This window comes from Melanotaenia boesemani, chromosome 12 (assembly GCF_017639745.1).
Source record: "Melanotaenia boesemani isolate fMelBoe1 chromosome 12, fMelBoe1.pri, whole genome shotgun sequence".
In the NCBI taxonomy this organism is placed as follows: Eukaryota; Metazoa; Chordata; class Actinopteri; order Atheriniformes; family Melanotaeniidae; genus Melanotaenia; species Melanotaenia boesemani.
This window is the reverse complement of record NC_055693.1, coordinates 1,839,821-1,867,730: the sequence shown is the minus strand read 5'-3', so window position 1 is coordinate 1,867,730 and position 27,910 is coordinate 1,839,821. Positions and strand designations below refer to the sequence as shown.

General features: G+C 44.8%; 1 protein-coding gene across 2 annotated transcripts in view; it reads right to left on the bottom strand.

Annotated features, from left to right (window-relative positions):
* LOC121650710 (contactin-associated protein-like 5) overlaps positions 1–27,910 on the bottom strand; it is a 168,961-nt gene that overhangs the window by 95,545 nt on the left and 45,506 nt on the right. For both annotated transcript variants that reach the window (XR_006012319.1, XM_042002380.1), the window contains exons 4-5: positions 3,642–3,789; positions 1–101 (exon numbers count right to left, since the gene is read on the bottom strand). The exon at positions 1–101 is cut by the window's left edge and continues 103 nt beyond it. Coding sequence is in view for 1 of the 2 variants with exons in the window: in XM_042002380.1 (XP_041858314.1) it covers positions 1–101; positions 3,642–3,789 (249 nt within the window). In the remaining variant the exon portion in view is untranslated. The remainder of the gene's footprint in view (positions 102–3,641; positions 3,790–27,910) is intronic.

Here is a 27,910-nt window from a genome sequence, read left to right as displayed (position 1 = left end):
CTTGAAGCGCAGAGAGATCACGTCCTTCACCGTGGACATGGACTTCTGGTTGAACCGATACAGCAGCGAGCTTCTGCCGTCGAAGTCGGCCACGTACGACTCTGCAGGAAGAAAAGTGAAGCAACTGGTTGTGTCTGTTCTCTGTTCAGCAAGCCTGCTGCCACGATCTGTGGCTTTTGGTTTGGTGTCTGTTGGATTTCCTCGGCCTGGTTGCTGTCCTGCTTCTCGGGTTTGAAATGATGCCCATGTTCATTCCCTGTACAAGTCTTATATCTTCTGGGCTGTCTCTGGGTCTCATTTCCTGTCTTATTGTGTAGTTCACTGCTTTCTGTTTTACTTCCTGTCCACCAGCAGACCTGGTTAAATGTGCTTCACCTGCTCCTGGTTTGTTGTCCTCAGCATAAACATACACCCCTGCTTTCCGCTACTCTTTGCCAGACGGCTGGTCCTTTGTGTTGCCTTCAGAGTTTTTCTGTTTGTCTGCTTTGGTTTTCATCCCTGTTAGCTGGAAATTCCTCCTGCCTGGAGGTGCAATCATTGACCTACCAATGTTTTTCGTTTACCTCTGCCTGTCTAAACCCTAAACCCTAAACCCTACCCCTACTCCAGCTCTAACCCTACTCTAGCCCTGTGATGTCTCCTGCTTGTGGACTGTCCTGCTGCTGCTTTTCTTGGCCAGCACTCCCTTGAAAATGAGCTCTGTGAGCTCAGTTTATCGTTTTCCTTCCATCCTACAAATCAGCGTCTCTATCGGGAGTTCTCTACTGCGCCCCCTGGTGTAATCCTCCTGTAACTACCGTCATACACAAACAAGGATGAGACGAATTACTCTCACGATGGAGGTGGTTGGCCACGAGAAGTTAAAAAGGACAAATATTTTCGACTAAAGAAGATTCAAACTTTGTTGAAGAATAAAAATAATTTGTTTTCTACCTCCTCAGATTTCCACAAAATCTGTTTCTGCCTCATATTTGTGCATGTTTCACCAAATCGCTGCAACTGCTTGCTGTTTTCTGGCTATATAGAGTGAAATGGGGCTGAATATTACTAATCCCGTACCCCTGAATCAGACAAAAGCATCCTGGACAACCAACCGTATGGCTGTAAAAGCTTGTGGTGAGTACTGACGGTGGTTTCCTGTAAATGTGTTTAATGCCCAGACTGCAAAGTGGGGCTGCAGCCTCTTTTCACGGCAGAAAAAACACAAGCTGGATGATTTCCTTTAAGTGAGTCGCTTTCAGGCTTTTATATTGTGCACACTTATGGAACGGAGCCAACTTTAATTATTCAGACCGGCAGGTTTCCAGCCTTGACAAGTCAGAGTGCACCAGCAGGGTCTGCAGGTGTATCAGCTCTCTGTTATCTGTGTGGAAGGTGGCACATTCATTTAGTTCATTTCCATTTGGAAAGCCCAGCATGCATCGTGCAGGGAAACCGTGCACCCTCCATCGCAGGGAGAAAGCCCGCCACCGGCTTTGATGGGGAAGACGGCTCGGACACAAGCACACTCAGGAGAGCGACCTGGGCGATGCTCTGCAGGACGGCGTGGAGCTGGGGTCTCGTAAAACCGCTCACTGTGGCGTGTTCTGACTTCCACAGTGCAGTAATTCTCCGGCTCATCTAGTTAGTGCTGCCTCGCCGTGCGTGGGTGAGGTGAGCCGGCCAATCCACATTACATCCTCCTACTGAGGAGGCTCGCAATGAAAACGGCTCCATGTTTGTTTCTTTATCAGAGCCACAGATGTGCAGTCAGGTCTGCGTCTCATTACAACCAGTCTGGACTTATTTTACTCAATTATCCAATTATATGAAATATTTGACATTCTTTATACGTGTTGCTGTGTGTTTCATCATCTGAGGATAATTATGTGAAGCCAAACATTCACAGCTGCTCATTCCAGCTCATGCAGAGTGTGTGTTTGAGTGTTTGCATGAGTCATTGCAGGCAGATACACAGAGAAAGCAGTGATTTGCATATGAGCTGCCAGGAGCTGCACGTCTGTGGCTTCTGCCCGTGAGCCACCTCTGCTGTGTGTAACAGTTTCAAATGACATTCATCAACCGAGTGAAGCTGCTTCCTGACTGAGAGCGCTTCACGACGCGGTCCATCTACTTAGCCCTTCATCGCTTCGACTGTGCCGGTGCTGCACCCACACAGAGACTCCACAGCTTAAAAGCATGTAAACCTGAAACAATGACACGTTAACAAGGTTAATTATGAGGCTTTTCCAGCATTTGAAGGTCTGCAGAGTCTGAACCCCAAGTTCAAACCAGAAACCAACACCCCAGCTGTAGTCGTTTCTTCCTTCACTTAGTGACATCATCATGAAACACAATTACAGCATCTTTTAGCTTCACTGGGGTCAGAAAAAGATCCTGCTGAAAATAAAATAAAATAAATAAGAATGAAGAAGTATTTTTATTAGAGATCCAACCTGAAACAGCTTCATTTCTGCAGCGCTGCCACCACAAGAATCATTTTCTGAGCTTGGCAACTTTTTACGAGCCGGTGTTGTTTAAATAAAGTTATAATGACTCATTGTGAACTGGGTCGATATAAATAAAATATCAGAAAACGAAGATTCATGAAGAAAAAGATGGGGACAACGTAGAGGAAGAAGAGGATAAGGATGAAAAACTAGAAGGAGACGAAGGTCTAGGATGGGATGACAAAAAGAAGAAGATGCAGAGGAGGAAGAGGATGAAAACAAGGATGAGAAAGATGAAGATGTAGATGAAGAAGACAAAGATAAAAAGGAAGCAAAAAAAAGCAGATAAGGACAAAACATGGAGAAGATGAAGTAGAAGAAGAAAAGGACGAGGATGAAAGAGATGAGGATGAAGATAAGCAGGAGGACAAAGACGAGGGGAAGAAGATAAAGACAAGGTTGAAGAAGATGAAGACGATGATGAAAGGGATGAAGATGATGGAAAAGAGGACGAGTCCTGGTCCAGGACTTTAATGAAAATCACTGGAATTAAAGTCATTGTGTATTTTTATAGGAAATATTTCTTCTAGAATGTTTTTATTCCTTTAACTGGTTGGTTTTTCTCCGCGTTGGTTTCCTGAACTGGGTCTTTAATGAACTGGTTTCTATGAACCGGACTGGTGTGGGTCATATGATGGATCTGTGATAATTAGATTATAACTGGACTAACAAGAATTGGACTGAATTGGACTTCCAGTAAAAGGCCCTTAAGATGTTGTAAGTTAACAATGTACGAATAAAGCTGATTCAAACTGGTTCAGAATGTGATCAGTGTGAAGTTTACGAAACACAATCCAACACAAAGTCCCACTAAAAATAAAAATGAGGTAATAAATATGATGCTGGAAATAAAAACCCAGTAAATGCGGTCATATTTTTTAATAACAAAAGCTTAAATAAACTTTATTAAACAATCGATATTGTTGTATGAGTCTCATGTGAGTGGATTAGGAAGGATTTCATTATTCCTGGACGTTCCAGTGTTTCTCTGCAGCTGTGATTTTCATTTGTGTAAAAGTGCTGAGTGGAGGCATCGCTGCATATGTTTCACACTGCAGATGTTCTTCTTTGTTTTGTCACTCCAGCACTGTGCAGCCGGGCAGGTGGAGGCATTACCAACCTCTGCAGGTGGGATGAGTGTGTGATACTCACTGTAGGAGCATCCCAGCACCTCCACTCTGAGGCCCATCCAGCCGCTGGGGTTCCAGTCCAGAGGGACGAACCGCAGGAAGCGCGTCCTCACGGGGTGGGACAGCTTGTTCTGGACCACGGCCTCCGAATTCACATTCCCGACAAACCTCTGCAGGACCAGAGAGAAGAAACACCCGCGTGATGGTCATGGTTTTAGCTCAGCACTTCAAACACAAGCAGCATGAAAATGTGAATCCTGAACAGCAGCAGTGCTGACAGGGCGAAAGCCAGGCCAGCAGCCCCCACCCCTCCGCCATGAATACTCTGTTTGATGTAAAGTGATAAGAATCATGGTGGGGTGTAGAAATATGAGAATATCTGTTCTAACGGGGGAGAAATGACCACTGAGGCAGCCTGGGGCCAAATGAAGCCTCTCATATTGTTTTTTTCTCTCCCTGCAGAGCTAAAAACACAAACCTCTGAGTACAACTGTGAGATGTCATCCCTCTTTTGCTTTCCCACCCTCCCGTCTTCCAGCCTGCACCAGACAACGCCGGAGGACACAAACAGGGGAAGGCAGTGAGTGAAGGATGGGGGCTGAAACAGAGACAAACAGCCTCTCCTCTCTGACTGAATGACTGATTACCAGCTCGGCCATAACCCATTCTGGAAAGGTGACGCACCAGATCGATAAGCACTGAAAAGACGGATTTTTGACGGGGTCGGGGTTTTGTGAATAGTTCAACAGACTCGGACAGAGAAAATAAAATCATTCAGCTTGCTTACAGCAGAAGAGAAGGAGCAGCAGAAAACGAGCTGGTGGAAGCTGCAGAGCACAGGCTTCATTAAATACACCAGCACCGGGCTTGTTGCTGGTAATCAAAGCAGCAGCGAGAGCGCGAGGCTGATTTATGCCACCGCTTTTCCCCCTTTCCCAAGCATTCAGACTGGGGCCTGGTGGCTCCCAACACAAGCGCCGGGCCCATTAAAGCGTGCACAATAAGTCACATCAGCACAAGAGGGATTAACTAATAGCACCCAGGTTTGCTCATGTGGTTAAAGCTCACGTATTACCACAGCCCTGCAGTTTCCGGGGGAAATTAAACAGGCGGGAACGCATGACGGTGAGATGCAGGGCACATGTTTATGAGGAAATCCTGCTGATGCTGCCGTGCACGTCACACGGAGCTGCAGCTATAACATCAGTGTCGTTCAAATCAAAAATTCATGAGCAACAATAAGTGAAAGGGGAAAACGGAGGCAATGAGTAATAATTTATAAGCAAAAAATGGTGAAAAACCAGGAAGGTTTTCTTCATTAGGACCTCCTGGGTGTGGACTCGCCAAAGCGGGACAGAACAATCCTGCATTTAGCAATCATCCTGATCTAACCTCTCTCTATACAACCACTTCCAATAACGGTGGGGCGCTGTATGAAATGAAAAAGAAACCAAAATGTAAAGATTTCCAATCCTCATCAACCATCTTTTATTCCCAGTAGAAGATAAACATCTCAGATGATGAAACTGAGACATTTCACCATGTGATGGAAAATATGAGCGGATAGTCAGTTTCAAAAAAATTGCAAAAACTTTGAAGATCCACCATCTACAGTGTAGAATATCATCAGCAGACTCAGAGAATCAGGAGGAATCTCTGTATGCATGGGACAAGGCTGGATGCTGGTGATCTTCTGCATTAAAAGCAGACATGATTCTCTACTGGAAACCACTGCATGGACTCAGGAAGACTTCCAGAAACCACTGTCTGTGAACACAGTTCACCCTGAAACCCACAAATGCAGGTTAAAGCTCCATCATGCAGAGAAGAAGCCAGATGTGAACAGGATCCAGAACCAGCTTCTTCCGTCTTCTCTGGACCAAAGCTCATTTAAAATGGTCTGAGGCAAAGTGGAAACCTGGATGAAGATGTGAACTAGTTTGTGGAAAGCATGGACGGCGTGTCCTGCAGACTAAAGAGGAGAGGGAGCATCCAGCTTGTTATCAGTGGACAGGTGAAAAGCTGCATCTCTGATGGGATGGGGCTGCATTAGTGCCTATGGCGTGGGCAGCTTCCACATCTGTGAAGCTCCATCAATGCTGAAAAGTACATGGAGGTTTTAGAGCAACATCTGCTCCCATCCAGACAACGTCTCTTTCAGGGAAGACCTTGCAGATTTCAGCAAGACGATGCTGAACCACATCCTGCATCCATCACAGCAGCATGGCTTCACAGGAGAAGAGTCCGGCTGCTGAACTGGCCTGCCTGCAGTCCAGACCTTTCACCAGTGCACAACATCTGGAGCATCATGGAAGCAGAAATCCAGCAACCAAGGTCCAGGACTGTAGAGCAGCTAGAATCCTGCATCAGACCAGAATGGGACAACATTCCTCTCCTAAAACTCCAGCAACTGGTCTCCTCACTTCCCAGATGTTTCCAGACATGTTAGAAGAAGAGATGCTACACCATGCTGAACACCACCCTGGAACTACTTTTTCGACCGTGGTGAACCTCACGCTGGAACTACTTTTTACACCATGCTGAACACCACCCTGGAACTAATTTTTACACCATGCTGAACACCACCCTGGAACTACTTTTTACACCGCGCTGAACATAACCCTGGAACTACTTTTTCCACCGTGCTGAACATCACCCTGGAACTACTTTTTACACCGTGCTGAACACCACCCTGGAACTACTTTTTACATCATGCTGAACACCACCCTGGAACTACTTTTTACACCATGCTGAACACCACCCTGGAACTACTTTTTACACCATGCCTGAAACATCACCCTGGAACTACTTTTTTACACCATGCTGAACTCCACCCTGAACTACTTTTTACACCATGCTGAACATCACCCTGGAACTTACTTTTTTACACCATGCTGAACATCACCCTGGAACTACTTTTTACACCATGGTGAACATCACCCTGGAACTACTTTTTACATCATGCTGAACATCACCCTGGAACTACTTTTTACACCATGCTGAACATCACCCTGGAAACTACTTTTACAACATGCTGAACATCACCCTGGAACTACTTTTTACACCGTGCTGAACATCACCCTGGAACTACTTTTTACACCGTGCCTGAACACCACCCTGGAACTACTTTTTACATCATGCTGAACACCACCCTGGAACTACATTTTACACCATGCTGAACATCAGCCTGGAACTACTTTTTACACCATGCTGAACATCACCCTGGAACTACTTTTTACACCATGCTGAACATCACCCTGGAACTACTTTTTACACCATGCTGAACATCACCCTGGAACTACTTTTCCCACTGTGCTGAACACGACCCTGGAACTACTTTTTACACCGTGCTGAACATCACCCAGGAACTACTTTTTACACCCTGCTGAACACCATCCTGGAACTACTTTTTACACCCTGCTGAACTTCCTTCCCAACTCACCTAAAGCATCACGGTCTGTGCTCAATTCTTGTAATGACCTACTTTTCCATATTTATAACTTTCTAAGACTTGCTGAGCATAAATATCTCCAGAGTTCTTGTGTAAAGAACCAGATTTTCCACAAACTCAACCATCAACTGAGACCTTATTCTAATCATGCTCCAGTGGTATTTTATCAGTTTCTCTCCATTAGTGTTGTTATAGCTTGACCATAAGCAGGATGCTGATTTGCATTCACACATGATTCAAACATTGTCTGAGGTCAGAAAGCAGAAGAAATGCTCTCTGTGTTAACATGAGTGTACCACTGAGAAACCTACGAGTTCAACATCAAGACCTCCACCTGACAGGATGTGAAGGTGTAACAGTTGAGATGTTCTGAGGATCATCTGGATGAATCAGAGCTGATGGAGATGAAAGCTGTGAGATTTCATCAGTTCATACTGAAAAGCACATGTATGAACCAGGACACCATTAAAAATGATGGTCTGGCTCTTTAGCTTGATGACGCCAAGGAGAAAAGACATCAGCAATGATCTTAGAGAAGAAACTGTAGCTGCCTATTAATCTGTGAGAATTATCAGGTCGTTTCCAAACTGTCTGCAGTCCGTCATTCTACAAAGAGGAAGATTATTCACAGGTAGAAAACATTCAAACAGCTGCAGATCTTCCAGGAGTGGACGTCCCTGCACGTTCAGGCTGGCCTCTCCATGACTACTGCCCCGTGGCCCTCACCTCTGAGCTCATGAAGTGCTTCGGTCAGGGGGCTTATCTGTGCCTCCCTGAGTCTCAGTCTTCAGTTCTTCAGTTCGATCATATGATGGATTCATTCTAACTGGATAATAACCAGACCACAATGAGCTGAACTGTAAAAGTGACTTGAGATAACTTTGCTGTGAACTGAAGCTGTCTGAATAAAGCTGAACTGAATTGAAACCTTCAGTCAGCTGATAATCCAGTGCGGTAACCCTCCCAGACCGACTCTCTGCTGCAGCCTTGTTGTTTACCAGCTCTCAGGTTTTCCACAGAAACCCCCAGCAGGAGCAGCTCTGTGGAGTCCACCACTGTGACGTTTCAGCTCTTCGGTCTGTGGAAAATGTTGCAGCAGAGCCTCCCGTGTGTGAATGAATGCAGTCTGCGAGAAAAGGCCTGAGGGTGCAGGAGATGCTCCAAAGGGCCCGAGGACTGAGGCTGGGCCCTATCCACAGACACAGTGACTTCATTATTTCTATTTATGTTGCTGTCACTGTGGAACAGTCTCCCTCCCCGTTAATTAAGACTCTTTGCGCTTCCTCTCCAGTGATGAGCTCCCTTGTGACAGTTTTCCTTTTTGTTGCATACAGAACAGGCACATACGTTTATTCCTATCAACTCGCTGGGGAAAAATCTTGCTGCTGGCACTGAAGACGCTCCGGTACGTTCCAGAAGGTTGCTGGGAAGTTAAACAGCCTGAGGGAAGACGGAGTTAAGACGAAGCTACGAGCACATAAACTTGCTAGGAGCGAAGATACTGTAGTGATCCCTGATTTTCAGTCTATCTGCTGGAAATCTCCAGTTTATTCTCAGATGTTTTCAGCAGAAACGTTTCTCATCACATGTAGATCTGTTTCCTTTGGGGTAAAAAACGTCTGAGGCTTCACAGCCTGCTGATTCTGGACATTAACTCCAGTGAGCTCAGTCCTGCTGATGAACATTCACACTCAATAGACTTCACTGACCGATAAGACTCATCATCTCCTCTTATTCCCACAACATTCACTGGAGAACCATTATAAAGGATAATAACTGCACGCTTCAGAAACCAGATCATGAAAGGTTTGCTTTCAGTCTGGCAATAAAGAAATGACGTCTTTCCCACCACTGACCTGAGAGTTAGCTCATCTTCTGCTAATTTTCACTGATTTCGGAGCTAATGATCATGGAAAAGTGAAACATTCCTTTAAAACTGAACACATTTAGTTAGAGCCACCGCACAGAGTCCGGAGCATCGGTCCTGATCAGAAACACGAGTCAACTGCAAATCCAGATCTGAGTCAGAACCAGAGTTGGTCCAGTTCTAAGGAGCTTCTTTTAATCTTCATCCCAGTCTGAGCCATCTTAAAGAAACTTTCTGTTTTTTCTTTCGTAGTCTTCAGGAACAGTTCTCCAGGATCCTTTAAAGACTTTCCAGGAAGAGTTCTCCAGGATCCACAGCAGGATTTTCAAAGTTCTTCTTTGAATGTTTCTGTCTTTTGTTCCGTCCTCTGTCCAGATGATCCCACACTGCTTCAATAATGTTGAGGTCCGAGTTTTGGGGAGGATCCGTCCCTCCATCAGACCTGTTTAGGTCCGGGTTCTGTGGCGGATCTGTCCCTCCATCAGACTCGTTTAGGTAGGGGTTCTGATGGAGGATTCGTCCCTCCATCAGACCCGTTTAGGTCCAGGTTCTGTGGAGGATCTGTCCCTCCATCAGACCAGTTTAGGTACGGGTTCTGATGGAGGATTCGTCCCTCCATCAGACCCGTTTAGGTACGGGTTCTGATGGAGGATTCGTCCCTCCATCAGACCCGTTGAGGTCCGGGTTCTGTGGAGGATCCATCCCTCCATCAGACCCGTTTAGGTCCGAGTTTTGGGGAGGATCCGTCCCTCCATCAGACCTGTTTAGGTCCGGGTTCTGTGGCGGATCTGTCCCTCCATCAGACCCGTTTAGGTAGGGGTTCTGATGGAGGATTCGTCCCTCCATCAGACCCGTTTAGGTCCAGGTTCTGTGGAGGATCTGTCCCTCCATCAGACCAGTTTAGGTACGGGTTCTGATGGAGGATTCGTCCCTCCATCAGACCCGTTTAGGTACGGGTTCTGATGGAGGATCTGTCCCTCCATCAGACCCGTTTAGGTCCGGGTTCTGGGAAAGATCCGTCCCTCCATCAGACCCGTTGAGGTCCGGGTTCTGTGGAGGATCCATCCCTCCATCAGACCTGTTTAGGTCCGGGTTCTGTGGTGGATCTGTCCCTCCATCAGACCCGTTTAGGTACGGGTTCTGATGGAGGATTCGTCCCTCCATCAGACCCGTTGAGGTCCGGGTTCTGTGGAGGATCCATCCCTCCATCAGACCCGTTTAGGTCCAGGTTCTGTGGAGGATCCGTCCCTTTAGCATTAACTAAAAACAATTTTAGCCTAAATATGCTAGCCTTATAAATGTAACATTAACTGCTACGTTAGTCTAAACAAGGTCAATATGTGCCTCCTGTTTAGCCTTGAAAAGACAACTACAGTTTCTATCTCAGGCTAAACATAATATTAGTCTAAACTATATGACTTTATATCAACCAAATATGATAATGTTAACTCGTAGACAACACTATTAGCTGCTATAGCAGATCATTTATAAGGATTTCATTTCATTTCATTTTTATTTATTAAACAGGAAAAGATTAAAACAATCGGGCCTGACTCAGTTTAAAAACTGTTTTTCAGCAGGTTCCTGCTCTGCAGAACATACAAACCAAACACACATCACAAATTCCAAGACAAGACAGTACAATCATACAAACACAAACCAAGAGGAGCAGCTTTAGGGGAGGCTATGGAGCCACCTCAGTGGTCGCAGCGGTACCTGTCCATTAGATGGCGAGCAAATATTCTTTTAAATAGTCTTTGTGATGTTATCGTCCTGATGTGCAGTGGGATCTCGTTCCAGGCTTTAGTGAGCACATAAAAGAAAGCTCTCTGACCATAGCAGTTCCTAAAGGCCGGTAAAGGCAAAAGTCCATTTGTAACCGATCTAGTCGAGCGTTTCGGACCTTGAGCTGAGTTTTGGTACCAACGCAGTAAGTGCTGTTGAGATGTGTCCATTCAAGATTTGATAATACAATTTAATCCCATGGCTAATTGTATAGTTCTGAAATGTCAAAGCATTAGGACAACGATAGTGCAGAGCAATGGTGAGTCCAGCCTGGAAGCCTGTTATGGATCTTGTGAGCTCTGTTATAGAGTCGTGCTACTGGCTTCAAGGATTTCATTTGTTGTAAGTGACCAAACAGGCAGACAATACGACAGAGTAGACATAATGATTGCATGGAGATATGTTTTAGAGACAGAGTGAGTCAAATGTGGTCTAATTTTACTATAAACATATAACTTTTGATTTAAGGATAACATGATCTACATGATATGATGCATATCATATGATAATGTTAGCATAAATAGGATGTGAGCTACTTTATTTGCCTAAACAAAACAGTTTTATCATTTAAATGAGTCTAAGAAGAGAACATTACTTTATTCAAGTTAGCATTTACCGCTATGTTAGCATGGAAATGTTAACTACTACATTAGTCTACATGGTATCAGCTGCTGAAAAAGCTTTACCGATGTTATTTTAGCTGCAACATTAGCATTAACACGAAAACACGAGCTGCTATGTTAGCATTAGCTGCTAAGTTAAACCCACTATGTTTGTATCTAAAGAAAATGTAACCTCAACAAGATAACGTTAGCTGCTATGTTAGCTTAGCAGCCTTTTTTTCTGCTTGAATGACTCATAGGTCCGAGTTCCTCTGAAAATGGTCAGATGAGAGGACTGGGCTGAAAATCCCTCATAAAGCTGAAGATCTGTTGATCAAAAACCACTTAAAATGACTGTGTATTGGGATTATTTGTTCCAGAAACTATTAAATTCTCTTTGCTGTGTTTTGTGAGATAATTTTTGATTAGCCCACAAACTGGTTAGTTATAAAGGTGTTAAATGAAGTAGCTTCTGGAATTAAATTAGGTTTCAGGTGGATGTAATTTAGAAAAACGTCCTCTGGGATCAACATTTTTCCTTTGATACATGAAACATTGTCTAAAATTTTAGATGTTCTCCTTTAATTTTTCCAGTTAAGTAGATTTTCAGATGTTGTTTAGCTTCTTATCAAAGGCACATGTTTGTTTTCAGAATGATGTGAAAATGTGCTAAATTAAATTTCATGAAACTTGAAGACCTGGATGGAGAGAAGAGATGGAACAGGCTGCATTGTGGGCCGAGGCTTTTTTGAACTGTTTTTTTTCTGGTCATCTTGATCTCTTTTCATCAGAAACCCAGCAGTTTCGTCTTCTCCTCTGTCCAGCTGCTCCTTGTTTGTTCGTTAGCATACCTGTCTCTACCTGCTTCAGCAGGCGTTAGCCTCCAGTTTTCATTCTGCTCAGGTTTCTGTTTGTCAGCTGCTTCAGTTCATAAATCCTCTGAATGAACACTCAGTTTGCTGTTTCACATCTCTGAATCCTGGTTTGTTCATTTGAGCTCACGTTGTTCAGATTTGCTGATTTATTCTTTTCTTTTTAAATGGTGAGACCCAAAACGTTCGGACTGCTCCCCCAGGTGCAAACAAAACAAACCTGCTGATCCTAAACCAAACCAGTCCTTCTCATCATCCGCGTCCTTCACCACGTCCTATGACTCGTCTCTTCTCTGAAACTCGTGGAGGTTCCTGATGGTCCTGCTGATGACTCGCCTTTCTCTGAAGTCGTGGATGTTCCTGATGGTCCTGCTGATGACTCGCCTCTTCTCTGAAGTCGTGGAGGTTCCTGATGGTCTGCTGATGACTCGTCTCTTCTCCGAACTCGTGGAGGTTCCTGATGGTCCTGCTGATGACTCGTCTCTTCTCCGAACTCGTGGAGGTTCCTGATGGTCCTGCTGATGACTCGCTCTCTTCTCCCGAACTCGTGGCGGTCTCCTGATGGTCCTGCCTGATGACTCGTTCTCTTCTCTGAACTCGTGGAGGTTCCTGATGGTCTGCTGATGACTCTTCCTCTTCTCTGAAGTCGTGGATGGTTCCTGATGGTCCTGCTGATGACTCGTCTCTTCTCTGAATTCGTGGAGGTTCCTGATGGTCCTGCTGATGACTCGCCTCTTCTCTGAAGTCGTGGAGGTTCCTGATGGTCCTGCTGATGACTCGTCTCTTCTCCGAACTCGTGGAGGTTCCTGATGGTCCTGCTGATGACTCGTCTCTTCTCCGAACTCGTGGAGGTTCCTGATGGTCCTGCTGATGACTCGTCTCTTCTCTGAAGTCGTGGAGGTTCCTGATGGTCCTGCTGATGACTCGTCTCTTCTCCGAACTCGTGGAGGTTCCTGATGGTCCTGCTGATGACTCGTCTCTTCTCTGAACTCGTGGAGGTTCCTGATGGTCCTGCTGATGACTCGTCTCTTCTCTGAACTCGTGGAGGTTCCTGATGGTCCTGCTGATGACTCATCTCTTCTCTGAACTCGTGGAGGTTCCTGATGGTCCTGCTGATGACTCTTCTCTTCTCTGAAGTCGTGGAGGTTCCTGATGGTCCTGCTGATGACTCGTCTCTTCTCTGAACTCGTGGAGGTTCCTGATGGTCCTGCTGATGACTCGTCTCTTCTCCGAACTCGTGGAGGTTCCTGATGGTCCTGCTGAAGACTCGTCTCTTCTCCGAACTCGTGGAGGTTCCTGATGGTCCTGCTGATGACTCGTCTCTTCTCCGAAGTCGTGGAGGTTCTTGATGGTCCTGCTGATGACTCGTCTCTTCTCCGAAGTCGTGGAGGTTCCTGATGGTCCTGCTGATGACTCTTCTCTTCTCTGAAGTCGTGGAGGTTCCTGATGGTCCTGCTGATGACTCGTCTCTTCTCTGAACTCGTGGAGGTTCCTGATGGTCCTGCTGATGACTCGTCTCTTCTCCGAACTCGTGGAGGTTCCTGATGGTCCTGCTGATGACTCGTCTCTTCTCCGAAGTCGTGGAGGTTCCTGATGGTCCTGCTGATGACTCGTCTCTTCTCCGAACTCGTGGAGGTCCTGATGGTCATGCTGATGACTCGTCTCTTCCTCCGAAGTCGTGGAGGTTCCTGATGGTCCTGCTGATGACTCGTCTCTTCTCTGAAGTCGTGGAGGTTCCTGATGGTCCTGCTGATGACTCGTCACTTCTCTGAAAGGCGTGGAGGTTCCTGATGGTCTGCTGATGACTCGTCACTTCTCTGAACTCGTGGAGGTTCCTGATGGTCCTGCTGATGACTCGTCTCTTCTCTGAAGTCGTGGAGGTTCCTGATGGTCCTGCTGATGACTCGTCTCTTCTCTGAAGTCGTGGAGGTTCCTGATGGTCCTGCTGATGACTCGTCACTTCTCTGAAGTCGTGGAGGTTCCTGATGGTCCTGCTGATGAAACATCTTCATGCTGACTCCAGAGTTCCTGACCGAACTGAATCTCCAGATTTTTAGGTTGAGGAATGTCTTTGACTGTGATGATGTGGATTTACGTTATTCTACATTAAAATGACGATGATATCTCACATCTTCTGTACTAACGGGTAATTCTAAAAGTCAAAGTTTTATTCAGAAAGCTGGATTTGTTTAATTCCTGGCCTTCAAAAGTAAAGCTGATGACGGTCAGATGAGTTTGGTTGTAATGAAACCGATTTGTCTGACACACAGATGCAGACTGTCGGGGAGGTTTTACATGTTTAGCTCGTATTACAGCACACAGTCACTGGAACTGCATGAAGTTCTCTCCAGCATCTTGTCCAGCTGAAGGAGAAGTTGTCTCCTAAATATCCTGACGACGGTCGGACTGGTTCAGGTCTGGACTCTGGTCTGGATTCTGGTCTCCCTGAACCACTGAGCCTGATGCATTCTGATATTTCAGCTTTTAACCCCTGCTTCACCCTTTAAACTAACTCCAGTCTTATTTATTTACTTACATTTATTTTACTTATCGGTTTATCTAATATTAATTTTATTTTATTTCAGTCTTTTTTTCCTGATTCATTTTCCTGTCTTTTAGTTTTTATATTGTTGTGAATACATTCAGGCATTAAAGGGTTAATGAATCTTAAACATCAGGAAGATAAACGGACTGAAAAACCTGCTCAGTTAATATTTGTTTTATTTAACCAGGCCGACAGTAGAAACTCTGTTCGACTCTAATTCAGACTGACCTCCGAGTTTTTTAACCTTTCTGAAGTAAAACCAGATCACACGCTGTGCTATAGGATGAAGATGAGCTGCTCTTCATCCCTGATGCACCACATGACCCTTTTCCATCCAGACTCTGATCTTTGTGCTTCCTAACAAACAAAAGCTTTATTTTCTTTAATCCTCTCTGATGAGTGTTTTTCTTAAAGCTTTTAGTCTCGGAGTCCATGTGACATTCTGACGGTGGAGCACAGAGCATCCGTCTGCTTTTATTTGCTTTAATCTGATTTTAGCAAACCTTTAAATGATCTCCAGCCCTGAACATTTCAGCTTTTCTTCCTTAACTCCAGAGGAGATGTTTTCTTTGGTTGCTGCAGACATTTTTTCCTTCTGAAACACACTGACTTGACTTAACTTATTAACTTATTAGTGATACTAGTTGATTTTTCCATTAGGAGCTGTGACCTGCTTGCTTAGTTAAATCCATCCATCCGTTTTGCTCCTCTGATCCGGGGTCGGGTCGCGGGGGCAGCTGCCAGGTGGTGCTTAATTTATTTTAATTAAATGAATATATATATATATATATATATATATATATATATATTTCTTTTATTAAATTATTTGAATTTGTTTCTTTTAGTTAAAATAATCCATTTTCTTTTAATTCAAATTAATTTGTTTTTCTTTTAATTAACTTAGTTATTTGGATTTTTTAAATAAAGTTTTTTATTACACTGGTTCATTTTATTGTTTTCATTTAATTTATTTTGTTTCATTTAAATTTGACTTACATTAATTTTATTAAATTTATTTTTGTGCATTAACAGCCATCAAATGTAAATAATTCAGAAATACAAATCAACCAAAAAACCATTTAAATCTCCTAATTTCAGATGATTTCAGATGTGGTTCATTCATTTTTCCTGACAGGAAAAACCTTCATGTTGTTCTAAACACGCTGAGCCAAACGTGTGAAGGACGCGCAGCTTCTAATGATTATATTTAAGGTCTGAAAAGTTTGATGCATCAATCATAAAACCCTTCACACATTTTACACCAAACTTCATTTATTCACAGTTCATTCAGAGGAGATAACCGAGCAGGAAGGAGTTTGCATTAAACTGCACTTAATACGATTAATTCTTCATGTGGCCGATTACCCGCCAGCCCGGCATAATGTTTCCCTCACATAAGGGGATAAATAAGGGAACGGACGGATGGTGTTGGATGAAAACTTTTTAATTCTTCCTCTGGGGATCGCTGTATGAAGTTTTATAACACATCCAACACGGCGTTGGCATGATTCCTCCTCTGAGGACCAGGAACAGCTGTGTGACACGATAAGAATCCGAGCCATGGCTGTAGAACGGAGCGGCGGAGCAATGCAGCTGCTTGATGATGCTACAAAGCCGTTATTGAGCCATCATCTCTCAGACATGGTGACCAAAGGCTAGTTTAAATTTCCTGTGAGCTGCGGCTGTGCAACATTAGTTCAGTATGAAGTGCTATTACCACAACGTTGGAAGAAGAAAGGAAATTAGTAGCAGAAAATGAGTCTTTAGCTCTTGCGCAAACACATTTTAATCCTCGTTATGATCCTCATCTACCTGAACTGTAACATGCAGGAAAATTAATGTTTAAATATTCCCTAAGGAGGAGAATTTGTTTCACACACTTATTCACTTGCTGGCATTAAAAGAGATTTTTAAATAAGGCTTTGCAAGGATAATGAAGGATAATATGGACTCCCTGCTGGAATACATTTCTCTTCCCACCTATGAATATTTGCAGCTAATGAACTCTGGAGGAGACTGCAAACACACAAAGATTTAGGTTAAAGCAGGATTTAAAACTGGGGCGCTGCTGTTTTTAAAGGGTTTACTTTGAAATGTTCCATCAAGAGCAAACCATTCTGCTGTTTTAACGGCACGAAGGAAGCAAAAGCCCTGGAAGCGTCCGCAGACATGAGGCTGGTGTCAGAGGGGAAAGTCCTGACGACATGGCTGCAGCTTAGAGGAAATACACAAAGCCAAATCATGATTCAGAACAAAAACAAAACTTTCAGCCAATCACACGGCAGCATGGAGTCATGTAGATGTGGTGGAGACGACTTGATGAAGTTCAAACTGACCATCAGAATGAGGAAGAAAGGGGATTTAAGAGACCTTTGAATGTGGCACTGTTTGTTGGTCTGAGTATTTACTGGGATTTCCACCCACAACCATCTCCAGGGTTTCCAGAGATGGTCTGAAGAAGAGAAGAACGGCTACAGATGCATGGTGGATTAACCCCTTGAACCCTTGGGTTTCTGGAGGTGTAGTTCGCCTGAACAGACTTACCCAAATTAAATCAACAATAACTGTAATTTTCAATATACATAACCTTGATCTCAATGGATAGGTATGACCCTAAGGTATATAAATCCAGTGTCAGAAACATTGTGAATGTTAATATGCTTGTGCAAATTGTGATAAACCATAGGTAAAAATACAAAAAAATTATCCTCGCCTAATTGTTTTTTTTTACACAGATGAAAACATCATGACAGAAATCATTCTGTGCATAAAGATACCACTGCATGCATTCAGCAACTCATAGACTACAACTGTGCAAAGTTTTATGAGAACAGAACAAAGCTCGTAGCTTTTATGCAGGTTTTAGTGTGGATAGAACCAGGCCGACTCTCCATTTGGCCACTTTGATACCCAAACTGTGCCAAATTGTGCTGTGTCTGTATTTCCTCCAGAGCTTCTAACACAGTGTATTTGGTTTTTCGTAATTTCTTGGACATGTTTATGGCTTTTATTCTTCGTTCTAAATGGATAAAAAGTTATAATGAAGCAAAGAAATGAACGCTGTTCGATATTCGCTCTTTCCGGTGCGCCCACGTGCGTAACTGCAGCAAAATGGCAACGATGCTCCTTTGTTTAAGCGCAAGTATTTATACCTGACAGATAAAGTGTCGTTCAAGTGTAAGATACCGTCGGAAAGCTTGTAAGATGTAGAATTTGACCAAACTTTATTTACACTGCCAAGACCCACAACAAGACAACAAAATGGCTGCTGAATGGGGAGCATATGACATGTTAGCACATGACGCAGTTTTACCATTATGGATTACTACGCACTGTGAGTTTTGGTCGATAAGAACAATGTGGACAGACCTGAAATCGACCACAAAAACGTAAGGAAATAAAAAATATCACTGTTTGTGACAATAGCTTTGGGATTTGGTGCTGAATTTGGTGATAAACATGCTATCTGATAAGGCTAGCGGTGATATGCGAAGCTTAGCTTTGTGTTTGTTTTGAGACTGACGTGAGGAGCTTGGTGAATATCTTTTTATGCTTGTATCATATGAAAGTTCAGCTTTTCTAGTTTCATTTGATACCCACCATGTTGGGGTGGAGTGAACGGATCACGCGTTGTGTTGCATTTTGTTTCGGGTGTTACTGGTTATGGTGGCGCTGTTGTTTGTGGCATACGTATTTTAAAGTTATTAAACAAATACTTGTTGTTGACTAAATGCACTTGGAGAGTTGATTTAGTGGCATTAGGTTTTCTTCTTTAAGACACATTATAAATAAAATATCCTTACATCACTAAAGTAACTTTTTTACACACATGAACTTGTGTTTACACCTACGCCAGTGGGTCCTTCGGGCTTAAGGGGTTAATTGTTGGTTAAAGCCATGTGTCCACCATTCTGCTTCTTTTTTCTTGGTCACCTTCGTCATTATAAGGAGTTGAGCCACTATGACAGCATACTATTACATAGCGGACTCGTATATCGCCATCGAGCTGTACCTGTCTACCAGGTAAGGATAAGGTTGCTGTGGAAACACAACAGAGATCAGGCTTTACCAAATCAAACCGTCCCATCCCAAGCCCTGGTAGAAATGTCCTGTTGCTGACCATGTCCATCCCTTTATGACCACAGTGGAGCATCTTCTGATGCTACTTCCAGCAGGATAATGCACCATGTCACAAAGCTCAGATCATCTCCACCTGCTTTCTAGAACATGACGATGAGTTCACTGGACGACCCGGTACTAGAAGGCAGACCTGATGAAGAGGACGACCCGGAACTAGAAGGCGGACCTGATGATGAGGACGACCCGGTACTAGACGGTGGACCTGATGAAGAGGACGACCCGGTACTAAAAGGTGGACCTGATGAAGAGGACGACCAGGTACTAGAAGGCGATCCTGAAGATGAGGACGACCAGGTACTAGAAGGTGGACCTGATGAAGAGGACGACCCGGAACTAGAAGGTGGACCTGATGAAGAGGACGACCCGGAACTAGAAGGTGGACCTGATGAAGAGGACGACCAGGTACTAGACGGTGGACCTGATGAAGAGGACGACCCGGTACTAGAAGGTGGACCTGATGAAGAGGACGACCCGGTACTAGACGGTGGACCTGATGAAGAGGACGACCCGGAACTAGAAGGTGGACCTGATGAAGAGGACGACCCGGTACTAGAAAGTGGTCCTGATGAAGAGGACGACCCCGTACTAGACGGTGGACCTGATGAAGAGGACGACCCGGTACTAGAAGGTGGATCTGATGAAGAGGACGACCAGGTACTAGACGGTGGACCTGATGAAGAGGACGACCCGGTACTAGAAGGTGGACCTGATGAAGAGGACGACCCGGTACTAGAAGGTGGTCCTGATGAAGAGGACGACCCGGTACTAGAAGGTGGACCTGATGAAGAGGACGACCCGGTACTAGACGGTGGACCTGATGAAGAGGACGACCCGGTACTAGAAGGTGGACCTGATGAAGAGGACGACCCGGTACTAGAAAGTGGTCCTGATGAAGAGGACGACCCGGTACTAGAAGGTGGATCTGATGAAGAGGATGACCCGGTACTAGAAAGTGGTCCTGATGAAGAGGACGACCCGGTACTAGAAGGTGGACCTGATGAAGAGGACGACCCGGTACTAGAAAGTGGTCCTGATGAAGAGGACGACCCGGTACTAGAAGGTGGATCTGATGAAGAGGATGACCCGGTACTAGAAAGTGGTCCTGATGAAGAGGACGACCCGGTACTAGAAGGTGGACCTGATGCAGCAGCTCCTCACCTCGGGAGCTGATCCCTGCCTACAGACCTCTGATCTGCAGGACCAAACCACCACCAGAACCATCCAGGTCTGGACTGAGGAGGCTTGCTTGAGCACACAGACTGGGGAGGGTTCAAAGAGGACGCTGATCTGGAGGAAAACACCTCGTCTGTGCTGTTCTATGTTCACTTCTGCTCTGATGATGTCCCACCCACAAAGACCATCACGGTTCCCCCAACCAGAAACCATGGGTGGACAGCACAGTCCGGTCCTGCTTAAAGCCGGGATGCAGCCTACAGAGCAGGAGACAAACTGGTTTATAGCAGGACCCACAAAGACCTGAAGAAGGGCCTCCAGCTGGCAGAAGTCAGGTACAAGCAGCACACTGAGGAGCACTTCAATGACAGCAACACACGTAACATGTGGAAAGGCATCAAGACCATCACAGAGTCCGAGCCCAGAGACCAGCGGGTCAGCACGACCCCACTCTGCCTGACACCTGAAACAGCTTCTTCCAGGCTTCGACTGTCCAAGCAGCAGAAGTCCTGCTCACCTCCACAGCCAGAGGCAGCACCAGCCTCTTACCCTGCAGCTGCACCAAGTCACCTGCACCCTGAGGAGGATCCACCTCAGCCAGGCTGCGGGTCCATATCAGGCCTCAGGTTGGACACTAAGACCGTGTGCAGACCAACTGGCAGACGTTTTTCTGGACATCTTCAACCTGTCCCTGCAGAAGCTGTATGCTAGTCCTGAGCTAACATAGCATGCTAATGCTAACTCCTGCAGCTCTTGGTTGTGATTGTTTCTGAGCTGCTGAGAATGAGTTGATAACTTCAGCTTCTCTTTCTGTACCTGACACACCAGATCTGACCAGTTATCAGTAAAATATGTTCAGGATAAACATTTAACACTCAAATTTGGTCTGAACTGTAAACATGTTGGAAGTAAGTTGAATGCTCATTAGACCAGATGCCAGTGGCTTCCACTGTGAATCTAAAAAGTTGTTAAACTTTTTTATTCCAACACTTGATTCAATTTTTGTAGGTAATTATTCATAATTAGTTCCCTGAAAATGAAACACTTCCAGCTGAAGTCTGCTCGTGTAGGTGGAAACATAATAAAGCATAATTACAGATTCCCACAGATGTGCATGACAACCTTTTTTATGTCGGAGTTGTGAAGAGACGTCATTACAACACGTTCAACAAAAGTCTGTTCATGTAACTGCAGATCTCAGAATAATAAGACACGAGTCTGAGTTCTCCACCTGGTGGGCGGAGCCCCAGAAGGCAGGACAAACAGCTGATTACAAACATGAAGCAGGTGAGAGGAGTCGCAGCAGGCAGAAAATCTCCAAACAGAAGAGAAAAATCCTGAAAAAAGTCAGAAACAAGGAAAGACTCAAATCAACAAACTAATGATTAGATCTAAAAAAAAAAAATAAAAAAAAAATCAGATCAAATGCAAATACGATGTTTAAAATAAATTTATAATGAATCAGTTTCTGTCTGCAAAACACAAAATATAAATATTTTCTAGTCCTCACTAAGACCAGGAAAGTAGGTCCAAGAACTCTAGTCCTCACTAAGACCAGAAAAGTAGACCCTAGAACTCTAGTCCTCACTAAGACCAGGAAAGTAGACCCTAGAACTCCAGTCCTCACTAAGACCAGGAAAGTAGACCCAAGAACCCCAGTCCTCACTAAGACCAGAAAAGTAGACCCTAGAACTCTAGTCCTCACTAAGACCAGGAAAGTAGATCCTAGAACTCCAGTCCTCACTAAGACCAGGAAAGTAGATCCAACAACTCCAGTCCTCACTAAGACCAGGAAAGTAGACCCTAGAACTCCAGTCCTCACTAAGACCAGGAAAGTAGACCCAAGAACTCCAGTCCTCACTAAGACCAGAAAAGTAGACCCTAGAACTCTAGTCCTCACTAAGACCAGGAAAGTAGATCCTAGAACTCCAGTCCTCACTAAGACCAGGAAAGTAGATCCAACAACTCCAGTCCTCACTAAGACCAGGAAAGTAGACCCTAGAACTCCAGTCCTCACTAAGACCAGGAAAGTAGATCCTAGAACTCCAGTCCTCACTAAGACCAGGAGAGTAGGTCCAACAACTCCAGTCCTCACTAAGACCAGGAAAGTAGACCCTAGAACTCCAGTCCTCACTAAGACCAGGAAAGTAGACCCTAGAACTCCAGTCCTCACTAAGACCAGGAAAGTAGACCCTAGAACTCCAGTCCTCACTAAGACCAGGAAAGTAGACCCTAGAACTCCAGTCTTCACTAAGACCAGGAAAGTAGACCCTAGAACTCCAGTCCTCACTAAGACCAGGAAAGTAGACCCTAGAACTCCAGTCCTCACTAAGACCAGGAAAGTAGACCCAAGAACTCCAGTCCTCACTAAGACCAGAAAAGTAGACCCTAGAACTCTAGTCCTCACTAAGACCAGGAAAGTAGATCCTAGAACTCCAGTCCTCACTAAGACCAGGAAAGTAGGTCCAACAACTCCAGTCCTCACTAAGACCAGGAAAGTCGACCCTAGAACTCCAGTCCTCACTAAGACCAGGAAAGTAGACCCTAGAACTCCAGTCCTCACTAAGACCAGGAAAGTAGACCCTAGAACTCCAGTCCTCAGATCTTTACACTGGCTTCCTGCTGTTAGATAACATGCAAATGCTTTAGAACCAGGATCTATTCAGGACCTTCTGGTTGGTTATGAAGCAACCAGATCCCTCAGGTCATCAGGGTCAGGTCTACTTTCTGTTCCCAGAGTCAGAACTAAACGTGGAGAGGCAGCGTTCAGCTTTTTATTTTTTTTATGTGGAGCAAACTCCCAGAAAACTGCAGGTCTGCTGACTCAGCAGTTTTACATCAGTCTTAAAAACTTTTCTATTTGCTGTCTTTTATCAGAAATTTATTTTAGCTTTTCTTTTTGTTGCTTCCTGCACCTCACTGTAATGCTTTTAGTGTTTTATGTAAAGCACTTTGAATTGTCCTGTACAAGAAATGTAATGTACAAATAAACTTACCTTGCCTATATTTATACTTTTATAATTAATTTTACAATTTCCCTCTGGGGAAAAGTATGTTTCATTCATTCTATTTAGTGATTTACTACAGAAGTGCTGGAATGTTTAACACGTTTTCTCGTGATAACGGCTAATCTCTAATGTAGGTTCGCGGGGCCCGGAGCCGGTCCTAGGCCATCACATGACCAACACAGAGACACAAACGTTCAGTCAGACTCACTCACTCCCAGAGAGAATTTAGAGACTCAAATCAGCCAAACATGGATGTGTTTGGACTGTGGGAGGAAGTCAGGAGAGAACCCACGCAAAGCTGGAGAACATGCAAACTCCACACGTCCCCCCAGAAAAAAGAAAAAGTATGTACATTAATCTTGAGTGTGTTTGTGGTCTGTTGGGAGCAGTGCTGGTTTCCAGTACAACTGCTGCAGGAATCAAGCACCTGCTCCTTCACACTGTGGGTGCAGCAATCTGTCTCAGAAGGAGCTCTGCAGGGCTGTCTTTTAACAGGGATGAGATCTTAGTCATCATCCTCTTCTCTCCCCACCTCAACTGGTGGGTCCAAAGGGCATCCCAGTACAGAACTGCTCTGTACTGGGATGCCTCAGTAATGGTACTCGTTATCTGGGTGACAAGAAAATAAACTTATCTCAGGATAATAATAAAAATAATGGCACAGCATGGCCGCTCTCAGCTTCTCTAAAAAACAAATGGGAAATTATTATTATTATTAAAGTGTTGTCTCATTCACGTCATGTGATCACGTCACCGCTGGCTCCATCGTTGGTCCTGACGATGTTAAAATAAAAACGGACCGCTCTCTGTCTCGCAGGTAAGTGACGCTGATGCTGTAAGTTACGTAGTTCCGGTTCAGACCAGACGCGCTCAAACTTTCATTCACTGGTCTAATAAAACAATTCTTGAAAGTAGGAAAATAGTATCTTTTAAGGTACATTCTGGAGCACAGCGGGGAGGATTTTATAGATCGGTGCTACGATAGAATCATCATGAGGAAGCCAAACCAAACACCTACCCCCTCCACCTCGTCCAAGGCCAAGGGACAGTGAAACAAGGATTCACCGGGAGCTATTTCACCACCGGGGAACGACTCAACGGACGTTCTCTATAGATAAGAAACTCAGTAGTTTTGATGCACGTTTGAGCCTGGTGGAGACTCTCCACAAAGAGTTCCAGGCGCTACGTAAATCAGTGGAATTCAGCCAAAAGCCGGTGGAAGCCCTACCCATAAAGTTCCTCTTGCCAATTTGTTCGGCACAACACAGCAGCCAGATCATCATTCTGCCGCCACCATGCTGGACAGGACATGGTAGAAAAAGAAAAGAAGAAAGAAATAAAATTTTTCCTGTAATTTTCTCCTTATCTCCAAACTTCAGCTCAGAAAGCTGCTCTCCTCTCTGAGAGAATCGGCTCCGTTGCTATGGTTACCTGTAACCGCAAGGACTTAAGACCTTAATTCTCACAGACGAGACTGTCACTCAGCGCTTCAGAATCACTTTAATTCACTCCAGCAAGGGTCCTACACCGAGATCCAGAGACAAGGTCCGAGAACCAGGGTCCCCACTCTCAGGGCCCCTTCATCCAGGACTGAACACAACTCTTTGTCAGTCAAAAACATGGGATGCATTTACAGAACGAAATTCCGTACACATATCTCACATAAAAAAATCACAATAAAAAATTGAACCAGGTTAAAATAAATAAGATCATAATAAAGTTTGATCGGGTCACGGGAGAGCTGGAGCTTGGACTAAGCAGAGTAGAAAATAAAATGAATAAAATATGATTATAGAAGATTAAAGAATAAGAGAGGAGGTGTCTTGTAGTGTGTATTGGATGAACAAATAAAAATGCATACACATGAGAGCCACTTTCACAAACAAAGATCCAGGTGTTTTTACTGGATTCCTGCAGGTTTAAATCATTCAAATGTTTTTTAATGTTGTGGGATTTGATTCAGTTTCTGCTGTGAAGAACTCTGGAAATCTGTTCTTTAAATAAAAATGCATTCTGGACATTTTGAAAGACAATAATCAGGATTTAATTCCTCTTTTTTCAAATTGCAGGCTTGTTAGCAGCTCTGTGGAGCAGTGTATGTATATTGTAATCATTTCTTTGTGGAGCTAATTTGACTGGGCTTCAGCAGCGAGAGCTCCGGTAATGTCTGCAGCCGCTTCTCTCTCATTAGTTCCCCTCAGCTCCGTTTCTGACAGCTAGCCATCACCTTTGAGCCTCCAGACGGACGTGAGGTGGGATCTGCCAAAAGGTCTGGGTGAAAGCTGAAGTCAGCTCACTTTGAGTTTCATTAGAGACTGCAGACAAACCGGCTGCTAATCGCCGCCGTTCATCCTCCGTCTGGAGGGGGTCGGTACAAACGTGTGTTTCATGCAGTAAATATGAAGGCCGTTCACGTCTGATTTGAATGATGGGCAAGCTGTAGGCGCTGTGAAAGGCTGCAGAATGAATGCAGGCTGAATCAGAGCGTTTTGAAAGGAAGTCGGCATCTCTCATGAGTCTGTTACAAAGGGTGATAGCTGCAGGTCACGCTACTCATGTTTACTTAGATCTGCTCCTCTCGTCTCTGCGGCTTCACTTATTCTGTCAGACAACGTGATACAGACTGCTTGAAGAGTCACACCCACACACACACACACATACATATATATATATATATATATATATATATATGTGTGTGTATGTGTGTATGTATATAAACAATTCAAGAATAAACTACCAGTAATTATTAGGGAAATCAGTCATTTTGGCCCAAATTTGGCCTTGACTTACAGCGATGACTAAATGTCAGCATAGCTGCTGAAACTCAGTCCAAAGAAACCTGCCATAAGGAAGGCTTCTCGTATTATTACCACTTCTGGCCCATAAAATACTTCCAGTTACCCAAGTCCGGGCTAATAACTGACATTTGGCCACAATGTGGCCCACATGAGACTAGCCATAATCCAAGCCCGGTTGGCAAATGACATCTGGTCCATTTCTGGCCCACACAACACTTGCCAGTGCCATAAATGCCAATGGTGGCCCGGATTCGGCCCAAACATATCTGATGTAAATATATGCTGTTGTCCATGTCTCATGTTCTGTGTTTGTGTATATTATGTTATTATATGTTGTCGTGTCGTATTTTACTGGTTTTGAGTCCATCTACCTGCCTAGGACCAAAGATTAGAGTTTTAAAAAGGCCCTTTATTTTCAGGCTACACAAACAAATGAAAAATGATTCACTTATACAAACAGAAAAAAGAGGGGGGAAAAAAATCAAAAATTGAAAATCAAACAATTTTCCGTAACTAAACACAGAACGTTCTGCAGACCCCAAAATTCCACAAATTCCTCCAACCTGTTTGTAAGTTTAAAGAACTCAAATTCCAGCCTGAGCCGAGCTGCCAGTAACCTGGTGAAGACCAGGAGAACCTCCTCTGACCCTTGACCTTTGATCCTGTTCCTTCTGGTCTTCCAAATGGCTAACTTAGCCTCACTGAACAGTGAGTGAACAGATTTTTTACATGCCGAGTACCGAGGACCAAGAACAAAATAACTGAAAGAGAACTGTTCTCCAAACCCCTCAATAGCTCAAACAAACCCATTAGCTGTGAACACTGAACAAAAAGATGGTTAACTGTTTCTAACTGGAAACAAAAGGGACACCCAGGCCCTGTGTTCGGATCAAGGTGTGCCAGGTAGCTGTTGGTGGCGATGGCCCCGTGCACAACCCTCCACTGAAGGTCACCAGACCGTTTATCAATGGGGTGTTTGTACAGGGACCACCAGCAGGCTTTAGGGGATGCCCCAGAGCCAAAAAACTCAGTCCACCTCGACCCCCTGACAGCCGCCAGAGAGCGTAATTTTGAAACCTTCATGCTGATGAGGTAGAGGGCCCTCTTCCCCAGCCCTTCAAACTCACCCAGCTCTGGTGTCTGAAAAGTCAGTAAAAGGTCTTGGTTCTCCTGCCACTGCTCTATAGCAGGAGAAGCTACCAGAGAGGGGAAAACATACTCGTACTCATCATCCCACTGGTCAGACAGAGTGCGGTTCTCAGCAAACGCTCTCAGTGGTTCTGGTAAAGGAGCACAGACCTCTTGTACCAGCCTGCTAAGCAGTCTGTCCGAGTAAATCCGCAGCAGACCGGCCAGAGTAGAAACCGAGGACTTCAGGAGGTGGCCCAGTTTGACACAGCCTGCCTCCTTTATCCAGGACCGCAGAGTGACAGATGTGAGGATCGGAGAAGAAAACAGTTTGTTTCCAAGCAGGGGCTCCTCAAACAGCCAGAACCCAGGAGTACAGACAGGCTCCCGCTCGAAGGAAAAGACCTGCCATGCCTGCAACACTGACCGGTAGAAAGGTGTCAAACCTGTCAGGTCCAGAGACTGTGGTTGGAGCAGGAACAAATGTTTGCCGTAGCCGAAGCCCCCCGCCTTCCTCAGCAACAAACAGGCGGCGTCCATCCACGGCGATCCAAAGCTATAGAGCAGTCTCTGGGCTGTCTGTAGTCTGAAGGCTGTCACACGAGAGACGATGTCAATCAGAGCCTGTCCCCCCTCCTGGACCGGGACATACAGGACCGCTGCTCTCAGCCAATGATGCCCCGACCAGAAAAAGTCCACAAGTGTTCTCTGTACATCCTCAAGCAGCCTTCCGGTGGTGGCAGCACGATCAATCTATGCCAGAGAATCGAGGTGACCAAATTATTAGCTACTAGAACCCTACTCCTGTAGGACAGCTGAGGCAGCAACCACCTCCAGCTGGCCAACCTAGCACACACTCTCTCCATGACACCCTCCCAATTCTTTTTCTGAAAACCATCACTCCCCAAATAAACACCCAAAA